The following is a 23,555-nucleotide window of genomic DNA, read 5'->3' on the forward strand; positions in this document are numbered from 1 at the left end:
GGAAACCCACACAGACCGGGGAGAACATGCAAACTCCACACAGAAAAGCCCTTGTTGGCCACTGGGCTCGAACCTAGGACCTTCTTGCTGTGAGGCAACAGTGCTAACCACTACATCACCATGCTGCCCCCACAGACACATTGTTTTGCTATGAAAATATCCAATGCTGAGTGCATGATTTTTTTTCCTCTGTTAACGATTATAAATTTAATGCATTTGGTGGTTAAGGCACAAATTCCAACTCCTTATAGTTATCTCTATGTGATACCCATTCATATAATTCATTAGATCTATTGAACAGAATACTGTTGATTCATTAGTCAAGGTGCTGATACCTGGCAGCATTAGTTTGTGATCTCAGAATCTGAGGCTGAAATGTGCACAAACCTCTGTGTCTGGTGCTTGCTGCTTGGGTGCAAGCCCTGGCCATGGCATAATTGTGCGAAATTTTATTTTCAGGGGTCTGTTTACATAGGCTGAGCGGGTACTGCATATGTGCATGTGTGTGCATGTGTGCGTGAGGTGTTGCAATAGAAATTAGAACGCCACTCAGAGAGCACCGACATTCACCAAGGTCAGCAACGTTAGCAAAAATGAAACTAAATTTGTCAAGCTGTCCTGTGAGTTGGATCTGCTCCAAAATTGATTGGTTTCTTCCTTGGCCCGTGCTATACTTTTTCACCAAGTTTCATGAAAATAGGGCCAGTAGTTTTTGCATAATCCTGCTTACAGTCATGCAAGCAAATAAACCGACATCATAATTCCTTGGTGGAGATGATTAAATTTTGGTGTCCAGCACATTAATGGGAAACCCTCAATTTCAGAGCACTTTTACTGAAAAGTCAAGCAAACAGCAAAATATAATCTTTGATGCTACCCCTGAACTGGGGAGAAAATAAGGGAAAATCTATCATTTTCATCTTCCAAAAATCCAGTGTTCAAGCCCAACCAAATTAATCTTGAGGCCATGCTGACTTTTGGATGCTCACACTGACTGTCTACTTGACTGATGAAACATTGTGCAATGTCCTCAAAAATTAGAAACTGGAAGCAGGTCACCATGAAAATGGCTTTTGTGATGATTCACCTCTTGGAAGATCCAAGACATTCTATGGTACCATCATACTATGGTGCCATCCAGCCAACATTCATCATCACCATTTATCTGTCATCATGCTTTGGAAACAATGGAATGGATCAAATAAAATCACCCAACCACCTGCACAATGTTCAATCATAGCTCAGCATACACACTATATTTTCTCCTCACACATCATTGCTGTTACGCTTGTCACCATCTTCTCTGTCTTTGCATGTGGCACATTGAAGTAAGTGTATTAGGTGAAATTATGGTTAGAGATTCAACTAGATCATTACTCTTTCAGTCTGTGACACATGGTGGCATGCATACAGGCAAGATGTCCAAGACAGCATTCTGATCAAAACAGTAACATTACTTACCTCCATATATTTTTTTGAGGTGCTGACATTGTGATGTTTTGGTCTTCTGATCATTTCCAGGTGGAAGAGTTCTTCAAAACATGAGTGATAGTACCTTTCATAATGATTTAATTGACAGAATATAATATTCTCTTTGGCCAGTGTATCATCATTAGGCAATTCCAATTTCCTTAAACTTCTCTCTCTCTCTCTCTCTCTCTCTCTCTCTCTCTCTCTCTCTCGCTTTTATTGCTGATGTACCAGTCTAAAGTTTGGACACACCATCTAATTCAATGTTTTTTCTTTATTTTTATTAATTAAAAGTCACTTCAGGTCTTAAAATAATGATGGATGTCGTTTCTTTTGACTTAGTTGAGCAGTTCTTGACATAATATGGATTTTTGTGGAATAGGGCTATTTACTCTATTTTTATTATTTACTATTTACTGTTTGATGGTCTCAGTTACATTAAGAAGGCCAGAAATTCCACTAATTAACTTTTGACAAGACATATCTGTTAAATGAAAAGCATTCCAGGTGAAAAATGACCACTAGGCCATTAGGTGACTTAACATGTTGGAAGATTTGAAATTCATGAAATAGTTCTTTTTGCATATTTTAAGAAAGAAAGAAAGAAAGAAAGAAAGAAAGAAAGAAAGAAACCTTTATTTGTCACATGCACACTTCAAGCACAGTGAGATTCATCATCTGCATTTAACCCATCTGAAGGAGTGAACACATGCACACACACCCAGAGCAGTGGGCAGCCACACTACAGTGCCTGGTTAAAAACTAATAGCAGCTTACTCCAATGTTCAAATATGGAGCATAGTATAGGAATGCAAAGTGCACAAAGGTTGGCAGGTCTGTCTCGCACTGTCTGCAATTACTCTAAATACCACATGGTTGCTTGTGTCACTGTACAAAGCGGCAGTTCATGCCTTGGGTTTGTGGTTTGCGTGTTTGCTTGCAGTTGTAGAAGCAGCTGGCAAAATAAACCAAAACTACAACCAACACGTCTCTGTGCCATTCCTGTGCTTTTCACCACTACTACTATTTTTCTTTGCCTGTTTATTCCATTTAAAGGTTTCAGAACAACATCAAAAAGAAGTCCAGTCCTCTGAATTGGCCCGTTCCAAATCCCATACACGGTCCAACACCATGACTATTTTTGGAAAATGATATTTATAATATAAAAGGAATACTATATGTTTTAACAAGGTAGTATTACAAATATGCAGTGTCCTTGAATAGTACATCCTATTTTAGTGGAGGAAGCAGTTTAGAAGTACCTGGCAATGCTGCTTACAGCCGTCTCCAAACCATTCTGCTCCTCCTAGCGGTGTAGAGTCTCCGTAAAAGGTGTCATTATTAAATTAGCTATGAGTTATTTTTAATATACCAATGACTGCATTTATTGCTAGTGGTTCCCTTTCCTTTTATTCTTCCAGATTAATACTTTTGCTGTATAGAAAATTATCGACTCTAGAACAGGAATTAAAACTATGGCCCGGGAAGTGAAATTGGCTCTGTTTCCTCTGAACGAAACACGCTTTAAATTCCTCAGTTTCTGAAAGAGTTGCTGTGGTGGATGTACCTGTGGTCTTGGTAATGAAAAGCCTCATGATAGTGTGATATAGAGAGTTGGCAGAGAGTCATATAATTGAGTTCAACAGTAGCTTTTTCTGATATGTGGTTGGAGATAGTGAGGAATGAGGGATGATGTTGAAATCCTCAGGTCTGACTGACACCAGGCACCATCCTCTGATGTGTTAACAAGCTCTTTGCTGATTTGTCTCTCTGCTCTGCTCTCTGTCACTCTTGTTTTTTTGGAAAGCACTATTTTCAGTCTTTTTGTACTGGGTTTGTTATGTTATGTGCAAGTTGTTCCGTTCATTTAATACATGCTTCAGTCCGTCCTGGATATAATTAAGATAAACATTTCCTGACTGTTTTCTTTCTCTCTGGGTTGTTGTTTAGTAAAAGAAGCAGCATTTTACTGAAATATAAACTGTCATGAATCGATAAGAATGTATTTGTGTGTGGGGAGGGGGGGTAAACTTTTATTGTACTTGACTAGAAATGATAAGCCATTGAGAATCCATGCAAATATCTGGCAGACTGTTGAATTCTTTTTTGGATGACAGAGTGGGAAAGAGGGGTCTCTCTCGCTCTCTCGCACTCTCTCTCGCTCTCTCTCTCTCTCTCTCTCTCGCCTTTCCTCCCACCCTCTCTCTTCTTCCCTTCCTCTCCATCTCTCTCTCTCCCCTTCTCTATCTGGCAGGGCTAGACTTTGTTGGCAGGAGTGACCAGAATAAAAACAGCAACACCAGACACAGGAGAGAGGGAGAAAAAAAAGCACAATGATCCATCGAAACGCAAGCTTTGCCCTTTCTTAATTACGTTGCATCCAGTGTCTTTGCATCCCAGCCCCCCACCCCACCGCGCCTCCCTTCCTTTTTTCCCCCCTTTTCTGAGACGTTTGTGAAGTGGTAATTAGCTCTAGGAGAATAAAACCAGCTGATTTGGATCGGGCTGGTGCATTTTGGGGCGAGATGGCTACCAGGATGGTTGCGCTGCTGCTTCTCGGCTCGCTGCTGCTCTCCCTGCTGCAGCCTTCCCTACAGGGAGGTAGGTGTGCACTTCATTCACCCTGAACAAGGGTTTCTTGCTCTTATGCACACAGGGACAGGTGCAGCCTGTTTTTTTTTACACTCTTTCTTTTATTTCAGGAAAAGCAAGGATTTGACATGGTCATAACTGTATGTTCTTGAATTTAAGTGTAGTGTCGTAAACTACAATTTATGAACTTTTCACAGAACTGCAGCTTGTGGGTTTAATACTGTCATTCTTTTCTCATAAGACTCTCATAATGTAGATATGAACTTGATTGTTTAATATATAAATCTGCCGTGTGTAAGTCTGTCTCAGTCACCTCTACAGTGAGAATATAAAGGATTTTTTTTTTTTTTTAAGAATGACTAAGATTTTGCATTTTGGAGTGCAGTTGTCTTCAACATCTTTAAGAGAAAGATTCCTATTAGCATACCAGTGTATTTCCCATAAAATTTTAGCCTGCACTGCTGTATATCATAAGGTTCTTAGAGAAATATTTGACTTGTCTGCAAATACAGGAGTCATACTAATGACACATCCTTAATAACATAAGTACATATCTTCTTTTTTTAACATGTTGAAACTTAGAGCCTGTAGGTATGTAATACTGTATGTATTAATTCCTCCAGTAACAATTCCACTGTTTTAACTTACTTTTATTACTTACATATACTAGTTATGGGCTTGACTGTTCAATTTTTATTCAATATAGGTTATCTGCAGTTTGTTCCTTTTATAATTAAAAATATTTTTGTAAAACTTATATAATATTAATTAATACTGGATAATACATAATGTCAGATAAAGCATAAAGCATATACAAGCAATTCCAATTATAAATAGAGTGCATTTGTTTTCGTGGACTTCTTGGACTTGGACTATTAGTGTCCCACATGTAATATTTCAGCAGCTATAAGAGGCTGCTGGGTTTGTTAATGTTAAGGGCAGTTTTATGTATGCAGAACTTTGAGGCTACAGCTGGACTGCCATTCCTGTCACTTGAATCACATAAAAGTCAGTAATCAAACCTCCCAGTAGACATCAAGCACACAAGAGCTGTTTTTTGACAGGTTTATTAGCCTTTTAATGTTGTTTTGGAGTTCTCAGTGCATGATTTGCTGAATTAAAACTTTATCCAGAACAAGGCAATGCACAACAGAGAGCTCTCAACAGCTTTGCCAAGTTTTCCCCTTTCCCTCTGTTTTTAGTTTGAACTTATGTTCATTCTTGGAAGTGAATCATCTCACTGTTCCCCTCAATTAGGAAGCATCTGAACACAGCTAGAGTTCTTCACAAAGATTTATTTGTTTGTTCAAAATTGTTTCTTCTGCACTCATTCACAAAGGTGTAAAAGCAGACTTTTGCTCTTATTCTTGTAAACAGACTTATAATCGAAAAGCAGTTCCTGCTGTCCATTTTCCATATAAAGCCATCAGGTCCACATCTTTAATTTCTCTTGTCTGCTACATTCATTACATTAAAAAAAAAAAAACTAAGTTAGAGGCCATAAAAAATCCCGAGCTATTTCCCGGGATTCCTCTCTCCCAGCCAACTCTGTCTTGCTTGATACTAAAAGTCGAGCTTAAAATGCAGGGCTGTAAGACACCTGCTAAATTTATGTGCCACTAACTAAACTGTGCAGAGCTGATCCAAAAACACCAAATTTTGTTTTGTTCTCTTTGTGTCTCTTCCATAATGCATGCCATTTATATATAGATTAAAACCAATAACTCTTGGGTGATACATAAAAGAATCCAGGAAGTAACTGCAGTATACTTAAGTAAGTCTTGTAGTAAAATGTTAAGAGAAGTACACGAGATACATTTATTGGAATTGTTGGGTCAGTAAAGCTGCTCATCTATATCTAATTGGCAATACTGACACAGAGCCTTCATCCTAAAGTTCTAGAAGGACTTAAAATATAAATAGGTGTTTTATCAATATTATTGGTCAAATCATATCCTTATTAAACTGTTTAAATTAGTTTAGACCTTGACAGTCTGTTTGGAGAGCAAACGCAGGTGGAATGTTTTTCTTGGCTGGTGTAAGTGAGCTACAGCAATAGGGGGAATGTAGCAGGAAAGCCAGATTGGGGAATAAGTAGAATAATGGTCACATATCCATTCCTTCATCAGAGTAGGCCCACCCTACTTGTGTCATTTTGTCCTTGGTTCCCTTCCATGGGAGTGAGCCATTCTTGATCCACAACCAAAACTGCATCAATCAGACGCATAGACTTTGGAAGATGTAATTTAGATACGAATAAATCTATGAGATGATGACAAGCTCAAATATGTGTACCCTAAACGGAAACACTTCAAATATATATACTAAATCCAATCTAGGACATTTGTTGTGTATCTGCAAGAATTTCAAAAGAAAAACTGATTAATGGAATTCAACAAACACATTTCGACCTAAATTTGTTTCAACAGATTTTTCATTCTTTTCTCAGTACAAGAAAACATTCCTACAATCTTGTTTAAAGTCACACATGCTTTACAGATGCTGCAGATTGTAGAAAACTCTGGATTCCTTGAAGTCTAAAGCAACTTTCCTTTTGGTAACTAAACCATGATGTCACAAGGAAGAGGGGAGTTACCTCACTTTGGTTAAACATACACAAACCAGAATTACCGCAAGAGTGTGGAAAGTGTTGAAGGATTGTGTGGACCTAAACAGTCTAACATCTGTCTGACTGTGAAAGTCTTTTAAGTGACTCGTAGTTCATCTCACTCTTTCTCTCCTGAGTCCACCTTCAGTTGTTCATCACATAGAAAATTTGTCAGAAATGTAATTATTATTGATCATATGGCTTTCAGGAGCAGAGAGCTGTATCAAATATAAGTACCTCTCTGATGCTGGAATTCTGATGCCGGTTCTTGCGCAGCTGCAGTATATCATGAAGGTGTGGTAACACTTTACTATAAGGTCCACAAATAAGCAATATATTTAAAGTTAAAGGTGTATTTGGGAAGATTAGTCTCTCTCTCTTTTTTTTAAGACAGTTAGTTGTGTTCAATACTTGATTTTTTTTTTAAATTGCTTGAGCTCACTCCCCCAATCCCGTCCATGTTCACGAAGCAGCGCCTTTAGGAACTTAGGTGACCTGTAGAGTGTCTGTCAAATGACTGACAGAAGGTACATCTGAACATGAACAAGCCTTCTGGACCAAAAGTCAGTTTTCCAAATAGATTTTATCAATGATTTTTAAACTTCTGCTAAAGTCATGGATAAATCTAACATGTGTGGGTTGGGTTTTTTGTTTGTTTGTTTGTTTGTTTGTTTGTTTGTTTGTTTGTTTGTTTGTTTGTTTGTTTGTTTGTTTGTTTGTTAGTTACAGAACTTCCAAGTTATTTGTGCAATAAGCAATAGAAAAATTGATGATTGTACCTCCAACTAAAACTTTCATAATGATGAAATAATACATGAACTAATCCTTAACACATCAGGAAATAATGAAGGGTGGACATTAACAGCCACCTGAGACATGTATGAACAGTGTTGGAAATAGTGCAAAACACACTGACTTAAGTAACAGTACTGCTACTGTTGTTCACCTGGATAAAAGTAAAAGTAATGATCAGGAAAATGACTCAAGAAAGAGTAAAAAAGACATCTGGTAAAAAAAACTACTTGAGTAACTACTTTACAAAGGTTTTTGTTTGTTTGTTTGTTTGTTTGTTTGTTTGTTTGTTTGTTTGTTTGTTTGTTTGTTTGTTTGTTTACATGTCTACCATTGATACAACTAATCTGAAAATGTTCTATAGCTGAGGAATGCATTTTTCACATAACTGCGTTATAGTTATATAGTTAAAATAACTCAATGTGAGCTATGCTAAAGTGAACAGCAACATGATTATCTGTATATAAAGAAAAGTAACGTTAGCTGGTGGAAGGGGCAATGTGTAGATAGCTAACCCTCAGTATGTTTACATTCACACTAATATTCCACTATTATTCCGAATGAAAATATTCAGAATTTGATACAGGTCATGTAAACAGCATATCTGCTTGGATATTCCAAATTTGGCCTTATTTCAAATTTAGGATTTTCTGATTAAGACGTGATATGCTGATAATGTTTGGATTTTAGGAGCATTCTCTGGACATGTGTACAGCTCATTCATAATGTGTGTCAACTGGAGATTTTACTTCAGTTTGCAACACACGGCTTCTTGCCTGTTTATGGTCAGCTTTGTGTGTTGAAAATTAGACAACAGTTTGCAAGGCTGGGGTATGCATGGCTACATGTAAATGGAAAGAATAATGGAATATTCATTTTCATTAACCATGTAAACAGCTTAGTAGGAATAGTGTGCTTTTCAGAATAAGGGCAACAAATGGATTATTTTGTGTATGTAAACATAGTGCGTGTAGCTAGAAAAATATAAATTAACATGAGCAAGCTAGCTAGCTTGCTGGTGCTGACTAAGAATTTGCCCCAAAAGTGTAGACTGTTGACAGGAATTTTTTGATTGGGTCTTGAAATTATTATTTTAATTATTTAAATTTGCACATACTTGTCTTTTATTTGGCTTACAGTGTTCCAGAGTTAAATACTTTATTGAACTTGCACTCTATAATAGTGATTAAAATAAATCTAGCAAGGTTTTTCTTTAAAAATATTACTTAAATAAAAAAAACTCGAGGAAATGTACTATGGTTTAATTATACTTTATATTTTTACAGTGAACCATGCACTTAAGTACTGTAAAGAGAGAATATTTTGTTACTTTTCACCCTTTATATGGGTTGTTTCACAATCATGGTAAACTTTTCAGGGCTACAATAGTTCAAAAATCAAAACTCAGATTTTTGTGTTTCTCTGCTGCCAAAAATGACCTTTTGAGATGGAAATGAACTGCAGAATTTCAGAGCTACAGGTCATATACTGGGCATGTTACTTGTGGTGAGAAGACGGCATGTATTTCTAAAATTGACCCACTTCCTTATAGTCCACAAGAGTAAGTTATAAAAAGTGAAAAAACTTGTAATCGATGTGATTAAGGACAAATTTTCAAGTACTGTGCAGCAATGTTTGTACATGGTGGGAACTGTAATAACAACTGAAGTGGTAACGATCCTTGTGGTTTTCCAGAGAGGACACTTTTTGAGACACACATTTCAACCACATGTGAAGCTGTGCTGCAAACATGTCTCACATCTGTTTCAAGTCCTGTTTTTTTACTGTGCAACAACAGATTATTCTGCTTCAAAAGAGACAAATATTTTCTTGAAAAATCATTTACAACTTCATCACATGGTGAGTGTTTTCCAGAGAGGACCTTTTTGAAGGATAAAGGATCCTGTTGGAGGCGCTTGGCTTACGAAAAAATGTAATTTCCATTTAAATAGCTTTATACTGTGAATGAAAGTACAGTATACATCCCAAAGTAAAGCGTAGTTAATATTAACAAAATGCAATTCTGAATTTAACCAGGAAAATCTAAGTGTAATATTTCTAGTAGAATTAAATTAAATGACCACAAGGTCAAAAGTAAGCTGCATTTGACTCTTACAGACATATTTTTAAGATCTTACAAGAGACATTACTTCTGTAGGTAGTGCTGGTGTGTCCCTGTAAAATAAGGTTGAAGAAACTCCAGTATGTATGTATGTATGTATGGATGGATGGATGGATGGATGGATAGATGGATAGACACGCACACACACACACACATACATATACTGGACCTAGTTCCAGGAGTGAGTTGGTGTTATTCAAAAAGACAACCATGATTATGAAACAGCTCATATGAATGTAGTAATAGTTAGCATTAACATCTTATTAACTCATTCTATTAATATGACCTGCAGTATTAAAGAAAAAACATTTTTCATTATGGAAATTATACTTGAAACAATCCATGCTAACTCACATTTTTGGTTAAAATGCTAGCACTAGACCTTTTGTATATTTTTTTTATTTGTTTGTTCTAAACTAAACCCTAACAAAGGGAATATTATAAATAAAAATGAAATACACATATTGTTAAAAAGTTCATGTTTTGGTGTAAAATATGCAGTTTACAATACTATTCTAAATCAGATCTATACACAACTCTAAGTTAGGCCTTAGCAACTAATTTCATTAGCCACAGTCCTTACTCTGTGTTTGAGTGGCTCACACTCCACACTGTCAGAAATAAGGGTACAGTAGGAGTCAATTTCTGTCCCCCAAGGTACAATCTACACTAATGTACCCCCTAAGGCTCATTATCAGACGTCAAGGTAACTGTGTACCTTTTTAGGCCCAAAAAGGTACAAATATGTTCCCAAGCAGGATACAAAGGGTACAAATAAGTACCTTAGAGGGTACTGCCCCAGTGACAACCCCTAAAGGTACAATAATGTACTTTATTTTCTGAGAGTGCAAAGAGACTATCACCATACTCATTTTTATAACATCACACTGATAAAGTCAATCATGTGATTTTAAATCAACTTGTTCGTGATATTGTCTTTGCATTGCAAATTGTGAATTATCCCAAGTTATAACGTAAAATTTGGGTTAACTTACATTGTATACAAAAAGGCAATGCAATTGATCTTTATCAATACTGTATACATCATGATATTAATTAACAGAATGAGCCAACAAGAAGTGAAGACTACCACTGCATAATAATAATAATAATAATAATAATAATAGGGTGGCATGGTGGTGTAGTGGTTAGCACTGTCGCCTCACAGCAAGAAGGTCCTGGGTTCGAGCCCCGGGGCCGGCGAGGGCCTTTCTGTGTGGAGTTTGCATGTTCTCCCCGTGTCCGCGTGGGTTTCCTCCGGGTGCTCCGGTTTCCCCCACAGTCCAAAGACATGCAGGTTAGGTTAACTGGTGACTCTAAATTGACCGTAGGTGTGAATGTGAGTGTGAATGGTTGTCTGTGTCTATGTGTCAGCCCTGTGATGACCTGGCGACTTGTCCAGGGTGTACCCCGCCTTTCGCCCGTAGTCAGCTGGGATAGGCTCCAGCTTGCCTGCGACCCTGTAGAAGGATAAAGCGGCTAGAGATAATGAGATGAGATAATAATAATAATAATCTATATGATTTCATTTGGTTGGTAGATGCTTCTTTATTTCCGGATGTGCTAAGGATTAGTACGTGTTAACTTAAATAATTGAATAAAAGCATTATGAAAGCATGAGTTAAGTTTTAATATATTGCTTATTTGTGGATCTTAAAGTGTTATCTTCATGATAACACTTGACCAGCCAGGACCAGATAAAAGCAAAGAGCTTTTCAGTCTCCTAATAACTGTGAGTCCTTATGAAAGAGTTTTGGCTTTAGGTTGCAGACCAGGACTTCAGAGGATCCCAAAAACATTAATTCTCCTTTTCTTTGACACCAGGCTGGCCTTGGTTTAAGCAGGCAAAATCGCAAACAGATCGGATGGTACATCCAGATTTGCTGCCTTACCCCCTAAAATCTTCAATCAGATTATTCTGTGCTGGAATTGAAAATGTGTGCTGTGAGCACCTCTCACTGGATTTAATCCTTTAGGAAGTGCTGGCTTTCTAGCTCTAGAGGTTTTTGGCTGACTAAAAGAATTAATGTGACACCTCTTGTGTCTCGTGGTGTGTTGGCTGAAGTCAGTGCTAAAGGATTTAAGAGTTCTTGTCATGATGTCTGTGGTTCCAAGCATATATTAACTGTGCAGTCTTTATGAATCTATCTTAGGGTATATGGATGGGGATACGATTCATTGTGTCATTATTCCTCATTCCTTGTGCGAGAAGAGACATAAGCTCAAACATTCCCAAATCTGTCCTTAAGACACCCCATCCACTACTTTGGAAATCAGTTAGGGATCCTTAAAAACAAGGTCATGTCTGATCATGTCTATTAACATGGGGACAATGTGAATTATTCGGTGAAAAAGGATTAGAATTTTGCAGAATAACCCATTTGTATGTATTTCACACTGATCTCATCAAGAATTCATATAAAACTTCATAAGTGAGAGTGAGTTTGCTACTAAAGCCCCACACATGAAATCCAGCTAAATCTCACTACTGACATTAAAACCCTAAACAGTACTTTGCTGCTTGTTTGCCACATGAATCAGTTATAGTCTATAATCTCAGTTTTACTTTTGTAAACTATGTGTTCCCTGTCCTCTGACCTAGGTCAGTCTGGGGGGGAAAAGGTACTATAATGTCTATACAGTGACCCCAAGTCTGAACAGCATGCTCCACTGGTCTCTTAGACTGTTGGCTGGAATTCAGAAATGCTACCAGCGATAAGGGTCTTCATTTAGCAAGATTACTTTATACCTCTCATTCACAATCAAAGGCTGTTAACAGATTTGACAGTTTATCAGCCATGTCTTTCACACTGTGGTATAATAAACACTGCTTTCCTGATACACACACAGGACAGAATGGGACACCAGTGCTTGGAAATCACTTAACTAAACATCACAGCCGCTCTGTGTAACGTAGAGTGTCTTCCGTTTTAGCACGTTTGAACAATGGGATTCATTTATCAGTCTTTTAGTAAAACTGTTCGTAAATGTTTTTGTAGGCCAGACTGAACTTTCGTCTTATGCTATGTTGATAAATGCTAATGCTCCATAAATGACCAAACACTTCATGGCACAGCTAATTTACATTTTGTGACGCCTACAAAACTCCATAAAAGGCAAAAGCTCAGTGAAAGCGCACTAAACATGGTGTGTGCTAAATCTTCCAGAAAAGCAGCTCAGCCATCACAGCATGTTGGCCAAGTTAGACACGCACCAACTCTTCCTCCTTTATATGGCATACTTTCTTTTATTCTTCTTAATTTAATGGCTAGCCCTATTTGGCTTAGTTTATGGATATGTTTTAGAATGTTCTCTTTCAACTCATTGATTTACATATTAGAAAACTTTCAAAACATTTGAATTAAACTTGACCATGTAATCCATTAAATAAATTCACAGTAACTCACATTGATTCTACAAATGTGTACCTTATCAATTGAGGATCATCTTAGTTTTTTTACAAAATCCAGGCTGATTTTGAAAAACTCCCAACATATCAGTTCAGAAGTCCCACTCAGAGTTTGTCATATATATATATATATATATATATATATATATATATATATATAGGGCGGCACGGTGGTGTAGTGGTTAGCGCTGTCGCCTCACAGCAAGAAGGTCCTGGGTTCGAGCCCCGGGGCCGGCGAGGGCCTTTCTGTGTGGAGTTTGCATGTTCTCCCCGTGTCCGTGTGGGTTTCCTCCGGGTGCTCCGGTTTCCCCCACAGTCCAAAGACATGCAGGTTAGGTTAACCGGTGACTCTAAATTGACCGTAGATGTGAGTGTGAATGGTTGTCTGTGTCTATGTGTCAGCCCTGTGATGACCTGGCGACTTGTCCAGGGTGTACCCCGCCTTTCGCCCGTAGTCAGCTGGGATAGGCTCCAGCTTGCCTGCGACCCTGTAGAAGGATAAAGCGGCTAGAGATAATGAGATGATATATATATATATATATATATATATATATATATATATATATATATATACAGTGGTATGCAAAAGTTTGGGCACCCCTGGTCAAAATTGCTGTTACTGTGAACAGTTAAACAAGTTGAAGATGAAATGATATCCGAAAGGCATAAAGTTAAAGATGACTCATTCCCTTTATATTTTAAGCAAAAACCATTTTTTATTTTCATCTTTTACATTTTCAAAATGACAAAAAAGGAAAAGGGCCCGAAGCAAAAGTTTGGGCACCCTGCATGGTTAGTACCTTGTAACACCCCCTTTGGCAAGTATCACAGCTCGTAAACACTTTTTGTAGCCAGCTAATAATCTTTCAGTTCTTACCTGGGGGATTTTCACACATTCGTCCTTGCAAAAGGCTTCCAGTTCTACAAGTTTCTTGGGCTGTCTTGAATGCACTGCTCTTTTGAGATCTACCCACAGATTTCCAATGATGTTTAGGTCAGGGGACTGTGAGGGCCAGGGCAAAACCTTCAGCTTGTACCTCTTGAGGTATTCCATTGTAGATTTTAAGGTGTGTTTTGGATCATCATCTTATTGTAGGACCCATCCTCTTTTTAACTTCAACTTTTTTACAGATGGTGTAATGTTTGCTTCCAGAATTTGCTGGTATTCATTCGAATCCATGCTTCTCTCGCCCAATGAAATGTGCCCTGTGCCACTGGCTGCAACAGAACACCAAAGCATGATCGATCCACACCCATGCTTCAGAGTTGGAGAGGTGTTCTTTTCCTTGAATTTGGCACCCTTTTTTCTCCAAACATACCTTTGCACATTGTGGCCAAAAAGTTATATTTTGATTTCATCAGTCCACAGGACTGGTTTCCAAAATGGATCAGGTTTGTTTAGATTTTTTTTGCAAACTTCTGATGCTGAATTTTGTGGCTAGGACGCAGGAACGGTTTTCTTCTGATGACTCTTCCATGAAGGTCATATTTGTTCAGGTGTCGCTGCATAGTAGAACAGTGCACCACCACTCCAGGGTCTGCTAAATCTTTCTGAAGGTCTTTTGCAGTCAAACAAGGGTTTTTATTTGCCTTTCTAGCAATCCAATGAGCAGTTCTTTCAGAAAGTTTTCTTCATCTTCCAGACCTCACCTTGATCTCCACTGTTTCTGTTAACTGCCATTTCTTAATAACATTACAATCTGAGGAAACAGCTACCTGAAAACACTTTACTACATTCTTGTAGCCTTCTCCTGCTTTGTGAGCATCAATTATTTTATTATTCAGAATGTGAGGGAGTTGCTTAGAGGAGCCCATGGCTGTTGATTTTAGGGACAAGTTTGAGGAGTCAGAGAATTTATACAGCTTTGAAATCAGCATCATCTGACCTTTCCTAATGAAGAATTTGAACAAGCCACAGCTCAATAAGCTAATTAAGGTCTGGAACCTTGGTAAAAGTTACCTGAGAACTCAAATGTATTGGGGTGCCCAAACTTTCGCATGGTGTTCCTTTTCTTTTTTCACTCTCCAATTGTACAAAACAAAAATAATACATAAATCTTGCAGAAAATGCTGAAAAAAATGTGTCGTCTTTACCTTTATGCCTTTTGGTGATCAGTTCATCTTCTGCTCACTTAACTATTCACAGTAACAGACATTTTCAGTAAGGGTGCCCAAACTTTTGCATGCCACTGTATTAGTAATAGTTTTATTTCGGTCCATTTACACAAGGAACAAACATATACACAGAGTCAGGACAGCTAAATCAGAAAGGCACCAAAAAGGTGTAGGCTGAAGCCGAAGCTTATTTTGCCTACCCTTTTTAAAGGAAAGAAAAAATAATAATAATTTCAATACAATTTCAAATTATGATTTAACAAAGTACAAGCAATAGATATTGGGAAAATACATCAACTAAGCGTAAATGTAAATTACCATATCTACCAAAAAGCCTTATCAAAATTAAGATATATGAAGCTTAAGATAGGTAGGCCTATCTTATACATGGACAAATGCATCATGCTAATTTATTTTGGTATTTGTTTAATACTTTAGTTTTGAACATCGTCTTTTTGAAATTAGTAAGAAATGTACACATTTTTAATCCTTTATCAAGATTATTCCATATATTTACCCCTTTTGCCGATATACATTTACCTTTTATGTTGATCCTGACTTTAGATTTCTTAAATATTCCTGTCCCCCTGAGATTGTACTGTGTCTCTCTGGGTGCGAACAGCTCCTACAAGCAGGGTATGGTATGTTGTTGTGAGCCTTATACATTAGTACAGCTGTATTTAGGTCAACTCAATCTTCAAATTTTAGGATATGTTTACTGATGAAGAGTAGATTTGTAGGTGCAGGTTGTGTAATTGTTTTATATGTGTTCCCCCATACTTCAGAACAATACATTATATACGGGAGTATGAGAGAGTAGTAGAGTAAGTAGAGTGAGTTACTGTTTACTATATGTTTCATTTTGTACAATATTGCAATTATTTTAGAGATTTTTCTCTTTACATTGTCAATGTGTGGTTTCCAACTAAGTTTATTGTCTATGATTATACCTAAGAATGTATGTTCGTATACTCGAGCAATTTCTACATAATTGATTGTTAATTTAACTGGTTTATTAATTTTTCTATTAGTGAAAATAATGTATTTCATTTTAATGAGGTTCAATGAGAGTTTGTTGATGTCAAACCACTTCTTTAGAATGTATACAGTGGCATGCAAAAGTTTGGGCACACCTGGTCAAAATTGCTGTTACTGTGAACAGTTAAGCAAGTTGAAGATGAAATGATCTCCAAAAGGCATAAAGTTAAAGATGACTCATTCCCTTAATATTTTCAGCAAAAACAATTTTTTTTAATTTTCATCTTTTACATTTTCTAAATGACAAAAAAGGAAAAGGGCCCGAAGCAAAAGTTTGGGCACCCTGCATGGTTAGTACCTAGTAACACCCCCTTTGGCAAGTATCACAGCTTGTAAACACTTTTTGTAGCTAGCTAATAATCTTTCAGTTCTTACCTGGGGGATTTTCGCACATTCGTCCTTGCAAAAGGCTTCCAGTTCTACAAGTTTCTTAGGTTGTCTTGCATGCACTGCTCTTTTGAGATCTCATCTCATCTCATTATCTGTAGCCGCTTTATCCTGTTCTACAGGGTCGCAGACAAGCTGGAGCCTATCCCAGCTGACTACGGGCGAATTATTAACACTACTGTACATTTACTATTAATAACATTACAATCTGAGGAAACAGTTACCTGAAAACACTTTGCTACGTTCTTGTAGCCTTCTCCTGCTTTGTGAGCATCAATTATTTTATTATTCAGAATGCGAGGGAGTTGCTTAGAGGAGCCCATGGCTGTTGATTTTAGGGACAAGTTTGAGGAGTCAGAGAATTTATACAGCTTTGAAATCTGCATCATCTGACCTTTCCTAACAAAGAATTTGAACAAGCCACAGCTCAATAAGCTAATTAAGGTCTGGAACCTTGGTAAAAGTTACCTGAGAACTCAAATGTATTGGGGTGCCCAAACTTTCGCATGGTGTTCCTTTTCTTTTTTTCACTCTCCAATTGTACAAAACAAAAATAATACACAAATCTTGCAGAAAACGCTGAAAAGAAATGTCGTCTTTACCTGTATGCCTTTTGGTGATCAGTTCATCTTCTGCTCACTTAACTATTCACAGTAACAGACATTTTCAGTAAGGGTGCCCAAACTTTTCCCAACTTGGTAAGGTGGTTGTTAAAATTGCTTCCGGATATTTTGACCATGGCATCACTAAGATCCTGATGCCGGTCCTGCAAGTTCTGTGGCCTACATTATTGTATCTACTAGCTGAAACAACAATACAGTACAAATATGTGCACTATGACTGCAAATTCCAAAGTTAATATCCATGTGAGGATTGCTTGGAAGTTATTTCCATCTCTTTTTGGAGACTGTGCCAAATTCAACACAAAGAACCACACTTTCATAAAACTATTTGTTCCGGAACAAGTCTGGCTTACTTTCAGGTTGGCCAAGAAGCTTTGTGGGGCTGGTAAAATAGATACTACAAGATCATAGTTTTTGATATGTAACATGTCTGATCATGTGATTTGATTCTTCCCATCCCCTTGTTTCCAAAAAATCAGAGCACATAGAGCAAAAAACAGTAAAATTAATATTTTCTAAAATGGTACATCTGTAAGACATTCTGAGCGGCTTGTCAGTGTTTGCTTTATGGTTACTGTAAAACAACCAGAACAACAGTGTTGTGTTTTTGTTGCATTTTATTTTTCCCTATGTCAAGTTAGATCAGATGTTATTTGGCAAAAGGCAGCCACTAACATACAAGCTCATGATAAGAATCATGAGCTTGAAATAATTTCTTACAAGTGTAATGCATGTCAATCTTGTAAAGCATGTTTATTTAATGTTTTTAAACTATATACAGTACTGTACAAAAGTCTTAGGCATCATGATAAGAATACATGGTAAGACATGTCTTCAACTTATTAATCAACTTTAATTAATTTAATAGTTTGTATTAAGCAGCATAGCCCACAATATTTATGGAAGTACAGAACTGCAGCACAAACGTGCTTAGTTTTTTTTTTTTTTTTTTTTTTTGGGGGGGGGTCATTGTCCAGTATTAATTTTCATCCTTAAATTGCTTATGGTGGTTCAATGGTTAAGACTCTGGCTTACTGATCAAAAGGTCAGGGATTCAATCCCTAGCATTGCCAAGCTGCCACTGTTGAGCCCTTGAGCAAGGCCCTTAACCCTCTCTACTCCAGGGGCACCATAATCATTGCAGACCCTGCCCTCTAACCCCAGCTTCTTAACAAATGGGATATGCAGAAAAATAATTTATTTGTGCTGTGATGTATATGTGACAAATAAAACCACCTTCTTTTTCTGATTATCTTGTACTGCAGTTTTGTCATGATTTTTAATAGTACACCAAGGCCTTGGGGAACATTATTTCATTCACTTGAATATGGCTAGAATGAAAACACTTGTGACAGCACTTTCACACCTATAAATACACCTTTAATTCACCTTCTTCAATGGAAAAATGTCTAAAATGAAATATCCTGCAATCTTTTAAAGCATGTTTATTTAATGTTTTTAACTATATACAGTATTGTGCAAAAGTCTTAAGCACATGTAAAGAAATGCTGTAGACCAAAAATGTCTTTAAAAGTAATGAAATTAAATGTTTCAGCATTACAAAAAATACTATAAACAGCAGTAAGCCATAACAAATGAAACAAAGTCAATATTTGGTGTGAGACGACCCTTTGCTTTAAAAACTAGAAAAGCATTCGGAGAGCGCAGACCTCCGCCAAGAATCCTTTAAAAAAATCCAGGATCCAGAAGGTGATCCGGATCACCGCCAAAATTTAATGGATTGTTACTTGTGCCCAGTCACAACTCTGGAAAAAAATTTCAGAGCAATCCGTTCATAACTTTTTCCGTAATGTTGCTAACAGACAAACCAACAAACAAACCAACGCTACCGAAAACATAACCTCCTTGGCGGAGGTAAAAATAGTAGTCTCAGGTACAATGAGTGCAGTTTTATAAGGAAATGAGCTGTAGGTTTTACTGAGCATCTTGCAGAACCAACCACAGTTCTTCTGGACACTTTGACTGTCACACTTGCTTCTTAATTTTGCACCAAAACCCAGTAGCCTTCATTGTGTTTTCTTTTTTAATCTGAAAAGTGGCATCTTATGTAATATGCAGCTCAGATACAAACATATTTTTTTTTCTGTGACATTTAATATTGTGCTGGAAAATGAATGCTTGGAACTCTAAAATGTTTTTGTACTGACTCGATAATGTAGAAGTCATAAAATAGAAATCTATAACAAAGTCTGTATGAAAAAAATGGGGTGCTTAAGACTTTTGCACAGTGCTGTGTGTTTATATATAAATATTACAATGCCAGAAACACTGGAAATATTATACACTGAAGCAAATACCTTTAATATACCTTTAATCTTCTTGGAAAAGCATGACAGTGGGTGGTATAGTTATCATGCCATGATTCTTTATCCTGTCCCACCCCTATTCAGGATAACCTTATGGGTTGTCCCAGCCCACTGATAGTTGATGCATTAGGGTGCAATTCCTCTCAAGATCTTTATGTAGACTGTATTTGGAAGTTATAATGTTGATGAAATTCAAACCTAATCCTACTGCATCAGGACATGGCAAAAGAGACTCAGTTCTTCTCAAACAGATCTGTGAAAAGCAAATAGCCAAAAATTACCGTTCATTGAGTTCTGAAGGCCATTCTTAGTCAAAAACATAGAAAAGCCTTTGCCAATGTCAACAACATCCACTTTGGCTTTTGAACAGTGGTGTATGTGTGCTGTGTGCTTATTTGATTTTTGCATTCTTCACAGTAATGCTCTCTCTGTACCGCAGATGTGTCCAACACCACAACTGAGAGCTGAAGAGACTGAGGGAGGGCTTCCTATCAAGGAAATTTACTCTCATACTTTCATGTTCATCTTTCAACTCCATCCACTTTTTCTTCATGAAAAAATAATCTAATGTCAGAATAGTCAGACCAGTCTTTGAACTGTAATTGGCACTAATAAGTAGCATATTAATCATAAAAAATAAGCTTAGCTTAGTAATTCAGTCATATCAAGCAACACAAGTCAATTTAATATATATAATGTAATGTGATTAAAAATCCAAACATCAAGAGATATGAAGCTAGCAAAGGTGTTAAAATTGGCCATGTTGGTCCGTGTGTGTGTGGGGGGGGGGACAACTGTATATGTATGTGGGAGATTATAATGCTATTTGGTACTATTCAAAAACACCATTCATTGGTGTCTGTGGAGAAAGTATCAAAATTAAATCATACCGAGTACTGTATAAGGTCACTGTGAAAGGACAAAAGGTTTTCGTTGTCTGACAATATGTTTTTCATTATGTCTTTGCAGAACTTCAAGTAATGCAATCATTGGTAATGAAGCGTGGCATTTATTTCAAAGAAAAAAATCTGCATTCACTGAGGTGTGACTTAGGCATGCTATGGATGTGACTGTGGTTTTTTGGCTCACTAATTAAATAGCAGCACCAGTTATAAACAAGTCATAAAAACAGCTCAAAATTAATCCCCATACGTCAGTCAAATAAAAATTCCACTCTATGGGCTTCTTTTATCCTGATCATTTTTGATACAATTATAAGAAATGCATCTTGTTTTCATTTGAGGTTTATTGATGTATTTTTCCATTTAAAAAGCAACTGCTTTAGATTATTATGGTGGATTTCCCTTCATATCTGCGTACTTCAGCGACATTTTACATATTGCAGAACTTTGTCAGCTCGTACATATTCTGTTTCCATTTTTTGTTGTAGATGTAAGATGTAAACATTCATAAGGGCAAAAACCTTTTTCACAGACAAATCAAAACAGAGTGCCTCTTACCAAAACATTCATGGATGTGGAGAAAATGAAAATATGAAAATGTGTCAGATTTGTATACTAAAAGGTAAAAAATTAAATGAATAATAATTTTAAAAAATGATCAGTGAGCAATTTATGACAATGATGCACTTTCAGGTATCTTATTGAACCTAACAGCAGGATTTATTCTCATTTAACTACACCGGGATGACTGTCCATAAAAACATACTGTTACCATTATGTGAAAAATAAAACACGATAAAGCATGTGGTTATAGGAAAATAATCAAAGTCAGGGTGGTGTGATGTTACCACCCCGAAGATTATTTTCCAAAAACAGCACATCAGGAAGTGTTTATTCCTCCACAGCAGTTTGCCAAACCTAACATTTTTTTATTTATTAAAGAATGACACATCATACATTTTATCCATTTATAGTCACTTATGTTTAATGTTGTGGAATGTCCATGAAACAGGTTCCAGTTATCACTTACATTAGCAGTTATGAACAATCATTCATTCACCAGCCTCGTCTCTCGTTTTTCTCTCTCTTCAAGTCAATAAGACAGAAAAATTCAGCTTGTCATGCTACTGCAACACTTTCTGCACTGAAGACTTCAGTGTTGGGAAAACTTAAGGTTACAGCTTGACCTTTGACTCTTACAAAGCACTGACACTGGAGGTTTTCTCCAAAATTGTAAAATAAACGTCTCTTTCCAGAAAACTGTTTAAAATAAAATTCTGTTTATGTGAAGCATCCACCACACAAGTCTTGTGTAAGTTGTTAAAGAAATGAGACCATGTTAATATAAATAATGGACTACTGTCCAAGCTGTACTGTTGTAGGAAATTTATCAACAATTTTTGACCAATCAGAATCGAGCGTTCAACAGTGTTGTGGTTAAAAAGTCAAGTCAAGTTTATTTGTATAGCACTTTTAACAACAGGCATTGTCACAAAGCAGCTTTACAGAAAATTAAAGACTTTAAATGTGAGCTAATTTTATCGCTAATTTATCCCCAATAAGCAAGCCTGTGGTGACAGTGACAAGAGAAAACGCCCTCAGATGACATGAGAAAGAAACCTTGAGAAGAACCAGACTCAAAAGGGAACCCATCCTCATTTGGGTGATAACAGATAGCGTGATTATAAATAACTCACTTCTATAACTGTGTCCTATATAGTCACAAAGTATAACTGTGTAACCAGGAAATTCATTATAGTTTTAATATGAAGTCTGTTTTGAAAACAAGTCAATAAGTAAATAAATAAATAAATAATATGAACTTAGCTCAGTTTCATAGACGAATTATATAAGCTAATCTTTTTACTGAGTAGTCAAAAGGTCTGACATAATAAAATTCAGACTGCATATATGCATATTTCCAGTCATATTTGTTATTCATTTTATTTCAGTGGTTTGGTTATGCAGTGAACACATGACAATATGTTGTACTAATGGCATTTGTAACATTAGTGCTTTGAACCGAGGTATGTCAGCCTATTCCTTGCTCTTCCTCCTTACACAGGAAGGAGACAGGAAATCCTACTTTTGATTCTTGAACATGGCTCTTTTACATTATAGCCATGGCAAATAATTACTCCATCAACTGTCATAAAGCTTTCATTCCAAAGGGCAGAGCTTCTTAGCCCAACAACCCACCAGCTGAAATGGACATTGTATTAAAAGTCTATGTTATATTAGTTCTATCCAGGATGTGTATTAAACAGCCCTTTCTCTCATTCATTCCATTCTGGAAAAATACTTCCAAATGTCTGGCTGGTTTTAAGCTGCTTTTTTGTGATTAAGATGACCCGTGGTTCTTTCAAGTGAGAGCAAACAGCAGAGAGGAAAAAACAGACAGTTTGTTTTCGCTGGATGGGAATGGTAAGCGTCGCCATCCCATTTTACAAAGCAGGATTGAGGTATCCAAAACCGTGTGATGACCTTGGGAGTTCTAACCACAGAGCTGGTGTGATGAGTCCAAACACCATGAAACCCAATCACTTCCCAGGCATCCGAGGCCTTAGCTGTTTTTTTAAAACAGCTTTTGAAGAGCATCTTCCCTCCAGCTCTATCAGCGCATGCATGAGCTCATCTGTTTTCCAAAGGGATGTCTGCCACAGTCTTTCAAATAAAGGATCTTTTGCAAGACTTCCAATTACCCCAAGAGAGGCAGGCTGCTTTGCAAAAAACATAAGTCATAAAGTCCTTTGAAATTTCCCATGCTGTTGTGAAGATATACAAAATCCCAACTGGCACTGGTTTCTAGGTTGACCTTTTTTATTTCTTTCCTGGACAGAGAGGCCGCCAGCCTTAGACTAAACAATATCGGCTGTTTGAGAATAAGCCAATTTGTTTGTGATTTTTGCAATTTTTGTACAGTGTACATATCTGTCTTCATGATGCCTTTCCTTTTATGAAACTAATGCAATTTCTCTTTCTATCAATGCCTGGTTCAGGAAACCTGTTCACAGTTTATGTTCATTTTCCACAATCAATGAACACGACCCTGACCTTATTTGAAGCGCTTTTGTTTATTTCATCATCACCTCATTTGTTAGCACTGAATGTAATCATTCGTGCCAAAATCAATTGAAAATCCCCACAGCTTGCTGTAACCTGAACATCAC

General features: G+C 37.0%; 1 protein-coding gene across 15 annotated transcripts in view; it reads left to right on the top strand.

Moving 5' to 3' along the window:
• Positions 1-3,729: 3,729 nt before the first annotated feature.
• elna (elastin a) overlaps positions 3,730-23,555 on the top strand; it is a 142,089-nt gene continuing 122,263 nt past the window's right edge. For 11 of the 15 annotated variants that reach the window (XM_060905760.1, XM_060905768.1, XM_060905762.1 and 8 more), the window contains exon 1: positions 3,730-4,071. In XM_060905760.1, coding sequence (XP_060761743.1) covers positions 3,996-4,071 — 76 coding nt within the window. In that variant the 5' untranslated portion in view covers positions 3,730-3,995. The remainder of the gene's footprint in view (positions 4,072-23,555) is intronic. The other 4 variants (XM_060905766.1, XM_060905769.1, XM_060905771.1 and 1 more) reach the window with 1 other exon arrangement.

This window comes from Neoarius graeffei, chromosome 23 (genome assembly GCF_027579695.1).
Source record: "Neoarius graeffei isolate fNeoGra1 chromosome 23, fNeoGra1.pri, whole genome shotgun sequence".
NCBI classification, from domain to species: Eukaryota; Metazoa; Chordata; class Actinopteri; order Siluriformes; family Ariidae; genus Neoarius; species Neoarius graeffei.